Source organism: Notamacropus eugenii, chromosome 3 (genome assembly GCF_028372415.1).
Source record: "Notamacropus eugenii isolate mMacEug1 chromosome 3, mMacEug1.pri_v2, whole genome shotgun sequence".
In the NCBI taxonomy this organism is placed as follows: Eukaryota; Metazoa; Chordata; class Mammalia; order Diprotodontia; family Macropodidae; genus Notamacropus; species Notamacropus eugenii.
In genome coordinates, this window is record NC_092874.1 from 335,330,117 (window position 1) to 335,341,654 (window position 11,538).

The 11,538-nt window shown below is 37.5% G+C and overlaps 1 protein-coding gene across 1 annotated transcript in view; it reads left to right on the forward strand.

Annotated features, from left to right (window-relative positions):
• The window catches only part of GID4 (GID complex subunit 4 homolog), a 39,952-nt gene extending 28,414 nt beyond the window's left edge, over positions 1-11,538 (forward strand). The window contains exons 4-6 of the mRNA XM_072650181.1: positions 4,758-4,859; positions 6,836-6,966; positions 8,283-11,538. Coding sequence (XP_072506282.1) covers positions 4,758-4,859; positions 6,836-6,966; positions 8,283-8,346 — 297 coding nt within the window. The 3' untranslated portion in view covers positions 8,347-11,538. The remainder of the gene's footprint in view (positions 1-4,757; positions 4,860-6,835; positions 6,967-8,282) is intronic.

An 11,538-nucleotide genomic window follows, 5' to 3' on the forward strand; every position in this document is an offset into this window, starting at 1 on the left:
TTTTGCCTCCTGAACTCCAACTTTGATCGTGTTCCCTTCTCAACACATCTTTCTCAACCTCAGGCTGGTGTAAGTTTCTTGCTTGTAGGGACAAACCTTGTCTATTTGTATTTCTATAATGTGTGTACTCTTTTGCTGTGTTGCATAACAATAACATAACTATAAAACTTGTGATTGTATCATCTCCTGAATACCAATTTTTAGAGATCTGAAACCCAGGTATGTATTTACTTTAGCCTGAGCCGTAAGAGGTCAAATAAAGCAGTATTCCTTGATCACGTATCTGTTGGGTTTTGGTTACATCTATATACTACCACCCCTTCTGCCTCACCCCCTCCCCCAGTCTTTTTGTGTACACACACACACACACACACACACACACACACACACACACACGTATATGTATATATATTTGCTAATCATTTCTATATCTTGGATACCAAACCTTTGGATCCAAACCTTTAGGAGGGTAATTTACTGTAAAGATTTCTTTTCCCATTTGAATGCTTCCCTTCTTGTCCTTAGGCTAATTAATTTTGTCTGTGCAGAAGTTTGTCAGTTTCATGTAATCAGAGTTCTCTATTTTCTTTTGTAATTTATGAATTTAGATGGTAAGACATTTGGAGCATATAAGTTTAATGTTGATGTTGCTTTGTTGTTTTCCCATTTGCCTCCAGATCTCCTCACTGTGTCTGTCTTTCACTTTTCAGAAGGGTGTTTTTTGCTCCCAGGAGCACTGGTTCACTTTCACATTTGGAGAGTGGTCTCTCTAAATGCCAAATCCCTGCAGATCATATCCATGTCAAGGTTTCCATCTCTCTTCTGTCATAGGAGTATTCTTGAGTGGTATCCCCTCCTACCACTGAAACAAATTTCCCATTTCTTTCTCCCTTTTCCAATCCCTTTGCCTCTTGTCTATTCTTCCAGGTTGAGCTTGCTCTTTTCTTTCTGAGAGAGTACAGGAATTATTTTCCCTTCATTGTTAATCTTTGACTTGATTGGGGTCCATCACATAGTCCTCTCTATTTTTGCTTCCCTCCCCACTTTTATGCACTCTTCTGCAATTTAGTTCTGGAAAAAATGATTGTATCCTCCTATAGGTATTATAGTGAGGTTTAGACCATACTTCTCCATTATCCTATTTGTTTGACTTTCTCTCTTGTTATCCTCATGTACACTTAGAAAGAAATCTCTTGTTTCTGTTGTATTTTGTTATTGTTGACTCTGGTTGATGTATTTATTTATCTTTCTTGTATTTCTGTTTTCCTGGGGTGTTTGAGGAGCAAATAATCTCTTTAGATGTAGTTTTCTTTCTAGGAATGTTTCAGATGCCTCTTTCTTATTGACTACAACTGGTAGTTTTTTTGTTTTGTTTTGTTTTTTAAATTTATTATTTGCCTCAGATTTGTAGGGTAGGCCATCTCGGGCTACATCTTGAGCTCCTTTGCTCTTTGGAACATATTCCCTGCTGCATTTTCAGGTGGGTACAAAATAGTCTTGTGTTATTTGACTTCCTTCTCTTTATATTTGAAGGTCTTTCTCCTCTTGCTGGCCTGCAGACTTTGTTGTTTGTCAGTGAAATTGTGAGGTTAAACCACACTCTGAGTCTTGGAATTTGCAGGATGGGATTTTTTCTGGAGACACCTTGTGAATTTTTTTGATCAGCATTTTGTCTTGTTTGTTCTGAAGTTCTGGGCAGCTTTCTTGTATAATGTTCTGTACTTTTGCTTTGTGTTTTTCTGGGAGACTTAACATCCTTATGCATTCTGTATTCAAGATCAATAAGTTTTGCTGTATGGAGATAGGACTTTCTTTTACTGTTAATTTCCTTTTTGCTTCTTTTTCTTCCTTGTCCTTCATTTCCTTGTCTTTGCATTCCCAATCATTTGTCTTCCCTTTTGTTTCTTTTGTGAGACTTGCTACTATTAATTCAGTTTTTCGTCTCTTGCCTTTCATTTCTCCTGTGCGGGCCATAAATTTTGCTTTCATTATCCTTATTTCTCTTTTAAGCCATTCAGGCACATCCTGTTGTGGTTCCATGCTCTCTTGAATCATTTTACTTTGTCCTTCTATACTTATTCACAGATGCCTGTTTTCTTTTCCCTGATCTAGAGGCTGTTTTCCCATCTGTTATTAATAGCTTCCCTGGTGGTTTATCTCTTTATGTTCATGGTCTTTAGTTGAGTTCTCTTTCACCTGAGATCTTTGGTAATTTCATCTTTTATTCTTTATTTTCTCCTCTTGTTCTCTTTCTTCCTTTTAATACAGGTTCCCTGGGGGGTTAGATCTCAGAGCTGTCCAAGTTTCCTCCGAAGCTATGACATTTTTGATTCACCAGCACAGGTCTGTCCCAGATGACTTCTAGGAGGACAAATCAGGCCCCAGTTGGATGCTGGGCTCTTTTTCTCAGGCATAGCAGAGTCTGCTGCGAGTGCAGCCTGAGAACGTTTCTGCTGTTTAGACTCTGTAGGTAGGGTTGTGACGTACATCTGAGTTGTGTTACAAGTGTGCTGATTGGCTTATGTCACCTTGCTGGCAGTTGGGTGCAGGAGGAGGGGGCACTGAGTGAGTGTTTCAGGGTTTAGAAATTAACCTTCCCTGATGTTCATTCCACTTTTACTTTTTGGGGGTTCTTGGTGTCCTAAACTAGGAAGACAGATGAAATTACTTTCTCTCTGACATGTAATTCTTATTGTGAAGTGACTTTAGAGGTTGTGAGGACTGGAGAAGATAGCTTGTCTTCCATCATACTGGTCATGTGACCATAAAGTTTTCCAGTTAATCTCTTAACTGCCAGGTCTGACTATCTGTTTCTAGTTCTGTATATTTGACGCTGTAGAGCAGAGGTGTCAAACATGCAACCTGCCCTATTCTCCCAGTTCCCAAGTGCCGCTAAACCAGATTAAAATATAACTGGGAAATATTTAAGAAAATAAATAAAAATACAATAAAATATAGATAATGTTAATTTGAGATTTTCTAAGTTAGTAGTAAGTGGCCTGCAGGGATCCTTATATAGAGTTTAGTGATCCCCCATTTCTTAGATTCAGGGACATAATTCTCCTAGTTCTCCTCTTGTTGAATCATCATGTATCTCTTGTTGATCTCATCTGTTCCAATTATGTATGGCTCCTAAGTCTACATCTACAGCCCTAATGTTTCTTCTGTAACATGATATTAGCTGTCTACTTCCCATCTCCTATAGGCAGCTTAGATTCAAGTTGTCTAAAATAGAATTCATATCTTCCCTCCATAAATTCACCTGTCCTCAAAACTTTCCTATTTCTATGGAGAGATCCATCCTTGTAGCTACTGAATGTTAGTGATCATGTTAGTTTTGGGTCTCCTAGAGAACCTGAGTCTGGCCAGAGATCTGCCTTTCCATTTTTCTTTGTATTCCCCCTACCAGAAGCTGAGCTGGCTTCAGACCTCTTGGAGAGTCCTGGGGTGGCAAACAGTGCTTGGGGTGGAGCTGTGTCTGTCTCCTTACACAATGACCTATGGGAGCTGGCTTGCCCTTACTGTGGCTCTGGCAGGCTGAGAAGCCCACTAGCTCTAGGTCAGTCTTAACAGAAATGGTGCTAATCTTAGTTTCCCATTGTCCTCCTCTACATCCTTACTTGTAGTGCTAGAAGCTTTTGGACCGGTTAGAGTTACTAAGTGACTAATGTTTCCCTTTGGTTTTTATTGATCGTTGCTCCATTTGGATATTCTTTTAAATCTTTGCTGGAGAATTTCACATTATTATATTTGTTGGAGGTCTGTCTGTTTCTTAATTTTTCTGTGCCTTGGCCTTAATTCATAATAAACTTGAGTTGGTGGAAAGGGTTTCTATATCAGCTGGTCTTCAGGCTGATGAAATCACAGATCCAACAACAGGTTTGTTGTGAAGTTCAAGTAAGATAATAAATACACAACATTTTCTAAACTTTAAAGTGATAGATGGGCAGATATATATGTATCTATCTGTGTACACAAAATATACACATATAGATCATTATACAATAATTTCACAATCCTAAAATGTGTCCAATGCCACACTGAGTTCCCCAGCTTTCCCTCCCTTTCCTTTTTGTCTAGACTGTAAAAAATGTTTAATTGGATTGCAGTATCCTATTTTGCTACCATTAGGAGTTAACATATTAAATATCTTACTCTGAAAAATTACTCGACTATGTGGTCTTGTGTTGTGAAAATGAATTGGTATCCTATTTTATTAGTATTTTAAATTGAAAATTCTACATAAAGACTATCTGTAGAATGAGAAGAGAGTAACTTATGAAAAATTTTATACTGCTTAAGTATTTCTTCATTTTTTTCTTTGCTGAAGGTAAATTAATTCCCTTTTTTGTGGATTGGTTTTTTTTAAAACTAGTAGACTTTAGTTCTGAAGAGTGGGATTTATTTAACTTGTATCCCTTTCTTCAGGATTTAATTTACGTTTAGTTTTTAACCTTCATTTATTGTCACTATCCTGATGTTTTCTCAGCAGTGCTTTACTTGTGTATATTCCTTTGGTTGTCCACGCAGGACTCCAGGTAGGTACTCTGGAGAGGCCTAATATGAATTCATATGGATGACTACGACAGTGTACCTCATCCTAATAATAATCACTAATCCCACAGTTCTTCCTTTTTATTTTGAGTTTCATGTGGGACTGTCAGATTTGGAAGCTTTGTCACACCTGGACAGTGTGGGCACACTTATGAAGTGTTTTGTTGGTGGAAGACATTGTGGTTTTTGCCTTTTGCTTTCAGGGCAAGTTCCAGGCTTTTTATCAGTATGCAAAGTCATTTAACTCAGATGATTTTGATTATGAAGAACTAAAGAATGGGGATTACGTCTTCATGAGGTGGAAGGTAAGCGTTGTGCTTTGAGGAGACTCTTGGGGAATTGGGCTCTGCTCTTGTCTGTCACTTAAGCCCTGCATCCATTCTCCAGAGGCAGTTCCTCCTACCAGAGATTTCTTATATTTCATGTGTAATACGTGTTGTTTTGACATCCTTATTGGCCAATTTAGGCGCAGATCCAGAAGAGGGATTATAAAAGCATGCATTTTCCAACTACTAACATGCCAAATGGTTTCTACAGGTTGAACCAGATGTCTTAGTTCAGGTTTAAGCTACTGAAGCTTAAAACTGTACTAGGACATTTGGGACACCCTGTATTTGATTCAGACTGCAGCAGTTACCATGTTTATTCTTACCTAAGGTGATATTCTGTCACTCTCGTGATGCTGGTTTTCTTTCTAAATTTGATTTTTTTCCCTAAGAACTAGTGCCAGTGCAGATCCCTTTGACACTACTGTCCCACCCCCAGTCTTGTATCACATGGTATTGCAAACTCTTGACTAAAGATGATCTCAGTCCCCTTAAATTTAGTGAGCTATTGATGCTTACTTCAACAAGACATCTCAAATGCGATTCAAATAAATCTTTTCTTCTACCATATTTCATCCCTTGAGCTCAATGGAACATCTTAATATCTTTTGCCCCCTAACCAGTGCAGGAAATATGGGACCAGGAATGGCAGTTAGGTTGTCTATTCAGAGCCCTCAGTGCAAAACTATCTGGTCTAGTTTGATGTTTGGAACTTTTGTTTCAGAAAATATTTGTGTGCTCTGTTTGTAATGCCTTTTCTGTTTTTTATTTAATTGTAGCACACAATCATATATTAACGCAATTGCAAACCAGATTTCTTTCAGTGGCATATATTCCTTTGTATTCAGAGTGATATTCTTTTATTGTGAGAATTCACCTGTTTCTTGAAAAGGTAGTTGCTACAGAACAATAATTCTCTGTCCTAGTTATGTCATACCCCAGTATATTTAATGATCTCAAAGGGTACTGTGAAAGTTGTAATTTAATTTATCTAAGCAATAAAAATGTTTTGTGGTGAGATGTGAGAAAGAGAAATTTTAGAAAAATTTTTTAAGATGTTCATAGTTTGGACCTGGGCACTTACCATATGATATCCAGTGTCCTCCAGGTGGTTTCTTGTTTGATCTCTGACATAATTATTCCTTATATCTGTCTATCCTTTGGATTCTAGCATGAAATAATAACCAATCTACTCTTTCCTTGTTTTGACACATCACGAGTGATTCCATTCTTCTCTTGATGCTAATGAAGGATGTTTTTGGTTTGGTTTTAGGTTTTGGTGGCAGGCTATTGTGGGTGTGGTAAATTGTTGTCTGGGGTCTTTGCTCTCTAAACATTTTCCAGGGATCCCCACAGATCAAACCATTGCTGCAGACCTGAAGTGTCAAACTCAAATAGAAAGGGTTCCCTGTGCCTTTATATTGACTTGGAAGACTACAAATTAATATGATTTATGTTGTATTACTTCATTAATTTTGGTAAACATTTTGTTGCCAGTTTTATTTTAATCTGGTTCTGGCCTATGGGGTGTTGGGGGGGACTAGGTGGATGGGTAGGTGCTCTGAGTTTGACAGCTTTGCTGTAGACATACTTAAAATTCTGGTATAGTTCCATTAGTGAAGTAAAAGATTTATTTTCCTTGGGTCATTTAGTCTGTGGTTTTGGGGAAAAGACCATACTATCTTTTCAGAGTTGCTATTCACAAGGGAACTCACAACATTACTTGTTATTTTAACATGTGAAAACCAGTAGTATGTAGATTCTCTTCAGAAGATTTAAACACCCATAGTTGCTACTCAACAGACAATGGATTGATTTTGGTCCAACATTAGTATTCCTTTACTGAAGGGGTTTAGGATGGTAAGATTTAGGGTAATCATCAAGAATATCAGATTCCTTGTTGGAAAGAATTGCCTATTTTCAATAATCTTAACTAATCTTCTTCATCTGTACAGGAACAATTCCTAGTCCCAGATCATACAATCAAAGACATCAGTGGTGCTTCCTTTGCTGGGTTCTATTATATCTGCTTCCAGAAATCCGCAGCCTCTATAGAGGGCTATTACTACCATAGGAGTTCAGAATGGTAAGAAAGGTCTCCTTTCTCAAAAACAATGATATTGAGGGAGTGCAAGCTAAAGACAACAGAGTCCTTGCTATTCTCAAACATTGGTGTTCAGTACAAGTTATTCCTCTGTGCTCCAAGAGGAAAGAAATCTTCAAAATATGAAGACATATAAAACAACTTAGATTGTTATGCCTCATTCAGTGGGCTGCTGTTGGGAGTCTTTAAAAAATTTTTGCCTGTCAGTAGTAGGTATTCACCCCTGTCCTTCATATATCTTCATGTTAAATTAAGTAATACAGAGCAAAGAGAAATAGGTGATAGACAAAGGAGTAATTTATTTGGGAGTGTTCCACTGTGGAATGATGACCAGAGAATGTTCCTCAGTCTGGAGAAATAGCTTTGCACAAGATGGAATCAGTGCTGCTCCAGCATCAGCTTTTCTTGGGCTTTCAGTAGATAACTTCACTGTTTGCTCTGACAAAGCTATCTTTTGTATTGCCTTCCTTCACAGAGCCTTATTACCACTTAAAAATAATTAAAGTATTTTAAAAAACAATTGAATACCAAGAATGTGTCATTCACTTTGTAGAAAATAACACTGTTTCCATGTGGCCCTGCAGATTTTCTGAATATTCCTTTATGAATTACATAGGAAGAGAGGAGCCTGTCCTTTATAGTCAGTTCCTAATTTCTTCAGCAGAGAGATGGCCACTGCGTGGATTATCCAGGCCTTTGCTTTGCCTTCCTTCCTGCTCTCCATCTTTTGACTGTCCTCTCCTTAGAGCACAGAAGTGGATGAAAAGTTCTAATTTATTTAAGTGCATTTTACCTGTTAGCAACCACAGGGGAAGATTTGGCAAGAGTGAGGAGATTGAAAGAAAGAGCAAAAAATAGGGGTTGGATTTCATATGAATTTCATTTAGCCATACCATAAAAACTGAGACATCATACCCCAATATTACTTGATACTGAGGTACTAGGAGGTCATAATGTAGGTTATATAGTGAGTTAACAGAAGTAGTATAAACCATGCTCTTTGGGAGACTTCATATAATGAGGTAGGCATGTTATAATTGCTTTATGACTAACAGTGGAATACTTACAAATAATAAATACTTTTCATTGTTTAGGCTGGGGTTTAGGCTCACCTAGAAAAATAGAAATGAATTAAATTGAGTCTGCTTAATTTGAGAGAGATTAAAATGAGGTTTCCTATGATTTTATGAATTTGACGTGTTAAATAGTAGACCTTCACTCTAATTCAGGCAGGTTCAGACTTAGAATTCTTTCTTAATTGTCTCCCATTCTTTATTTTCTCTTCCTTCCCTTTGCAGGTATCAGTCCCTAAATCTGACTCATGTTCCTGAACACAGTGCCCCAATCTATGAATTCCGGTGACAATTGATTGTTCACAACGATAACCAAGTAAAACTGAACTTGGCAGAAAAGATTCCAGTCGATCAGGAGAATTGTGTACCTGCCAGACGTGGGAGATAGCGTGTGCCGGTCTCCTAAGGAGCAGATGCACCCGGTGGCGTCAGTGTCAACCCATAGAACCCAAGAGATGCAGCTGACTGGGAGGGGGGAGGGGAAGAAGCAAGTAGAATTCTTCCTGCTTCTGAGTGGCAGTTTAATTTTAATCTGGTTTTTAAGCTACCTTTAAATGCACTTTTCCTTATTGCACAGCTAACTTCTGTATTACGGAAATGCCCCTTTCCCCATTCCAAATCCTAACGGAGTTGATAGTTTCCAGGATGACATGTCAGCATTGGCTTGGTGTGTAGTGTTTTGAACTAACTCTTTCCAATCACAGATTTATGGTTGCACCTCAGTGCCCCTGGTCTGACACTTTGTCTGGTAGCTCAAAAGAAACCACAGCCTAGATAACATCTGTGCATCAGCAAAGCTTTGCATAGGGAATTGGTGAGCCACCACATCTGCTAATGAAGCACCTGGCTGAGGCAGTCCTGATGCTTGAAGGGTCTAATCAATCTTTAGTTCTGATTGGTTAATGGGGTCAGCCCAAGCTGCAAAGCATTGGAATTTTAACAACTCAAGGCTAAATAAATAGTTGTTAGGTTCCCTTGGCACACCATTGGGAATAACTAAATTCAAGACTTCCAAGCCCTCAGTTAGGAATGAATCAGAATCCTTACTTACTCAGTACATTTGCTCAGAACTTACAGACTTGAGGGAAAAACCAAACTCAATTTAAAAAAAAAAAAGATTTTTTTAATTACAAAAGTTATTTTTATGGTCCCTTTAGCAAGGACTCTATGGCAAATGCACAATTACTCAGAATTACACATTTATCGTTTTCACATTGAAAACAGCGAATGTTGACTTATTAATTTTTATACCTATATATATATGTATATTTAATCAACCAGCAGTTTTTGAAACTAGTCATCCTGGTACAAAAGTTTGCAGCATTGCATAAACTAGTGCTAAATAAGAGAACTGTTTTTTGGTCAGTTTAACATTTGTACCTCCTCCTTTTGCTACACAAAACAGTGCTTGACAAACCTTTTTATCAGGCAGAAGGAGCAGTTGTTCTCCTATAACAATGACTTTGAAACGTTGGGGGATGAGGGGAAACATTAACCATGTTCAAGTAATAACCCGAGGCTTGCGTGCGTGCCAAAGTGTGCGTGTGGTTTTTTTTTGTTTTGTTCTTTTGTTTTTTTAAAGATTTCAGAAGTTTCAAACTTGGCATCAGTTGTATATTTGATGTGTAGCTGTCAAATGTGTGCAGGGCTTTAGGGATGGCATTTTCTGGTGGTTTCCAGACTTTGATTCAAAGAACAAAAAGGGTAGCTTTAAAACAAAACAGTTGTAACCCAAGGGAACCCGTTCTGAGGGGGTTTGGCCACTGGCAGTATAAGAAAATGCAAAGCCTTTCACTTAATTGAGTAGTGGAGGATACATTTTATTTAGACAGATACACAAACCAACTAACTTATAATTAATGATACATGTACTGTAACATATCAAAAGACTGAGTCCTAGGGTAATAAGCCTTTAAGGAAATATATTTGGGGAAGGTAGTAGTCAATGGGCACGTGTTATGTAGATGCAAAATTTAGGGAGCCTGAGAATTTCATATGGAAACATAACCAGCTAGTCTGGTTTAATCAGGGCAACTGAACCATCAGAATCTGTCCCCAGTGAATTATTTTCGTGTCCAACATGTCTGTTCTCAGAAACTAGTTAAGACTGTCTGATTTTCAAAACAAAGCCACTGAAATAACTGGCATTTCTTCCTTGTTTGTTTCTATGGTGGAACCGAGCTGATTTCACACTAATGAGAGAGGCTGCACTGCAGCTTTGCTGATAAGCACATGAATGAGATTTAAAAATCAAGGCAACAATAACATGAATTGTGTTTGGTTCATTTAGTTTAATTCCAATCATTCCTCATGTTGCAAATTTTTTCATCATTCAGGACTCTGCTAGTGAATAGCCTGGCATATATGTTTCGTGAACATCTCTAGAAGGCTTAACTTCTCAAGCCTGCCTTTCAAGAGTGAAAAAGTGGGACAAGACTGTCCTCATAAGTTTGTTGGGTGTGAAATATTTGGGAAAATTCCTGGTTGTACCTTGACTAAATGGAACTAAGGAGAAACTGCCAGTTAGAATGAAAAGATGAATCAGTAGTAATACTTTTGCTGGATCTTTTGGACACCTTTAATGAAGATTTGGTGATCTAAAAATCTATCTGGTGGGGACAGAGAAAAGAATTAAGTTTTGACTTCCATCTGTTAGTTAACACCTCTAATCATTTATGTTGACTCCTCCCTTACAACACAAAGAATTTACCTCTTCCAGTGTGTTCCCTAAAAGAACTTTGGAAAACTTATCTCCATTAGTAGTTATTTTTATTTTTGATCTATCAGTAGTTTACATGACTTTGATACTTTGTGCAATATTTTAAATTGTCATTCATACCCATAATTAAGAAATATTGCTGATTTCAAATTTTCCATCACTTACTTTCATACCAAACATATACCTGATGTTAGAGGAGATCCCTTGAGGAGAATTTGGTTATTTGTACCCCACTGCCCAGAAAGCTTTTCTTTTTGTGGTCATCAAGTCTTAATATTCTCAGTATTTTGGAAAGAATTCCTTTTTCTCTTAACCATTATATAGCATTTCAGCTGAACTCTAAAATAATTAAGCAGTGCTTAAAGCTAAGTTGTCTGTATGCTGGTTATATTATCAAACCCATAAAGTCTTGGGTTAGCAAAAGGGTACTTAGAATTATCTTTCCCTTATGAAAACAGGGAATTTCCATTCTAAGTCCTTGATCTGATTTCCTTCCTCCCTCCCCTTTATAAATTGGAGTCTGATAAGATCATTTTCAAAAAAAAAAAAACATGCCATTAAGTATGTTGCATTGCAGTTTAAAATAACTAATGTTCTGGAGGGGGAAAAATTCACCTTTGAATTTTAAGTTTTTTATTAGATTTAAGTGGATACAAGATATTTTGTTTCTTTATGGATGAATTGTGGAAAGGGATCGGGTGGGAAAGTATTTTGCAGAGCTATCAATGTCCAAATAATAAAAAGAAACATATAATAAAAGTA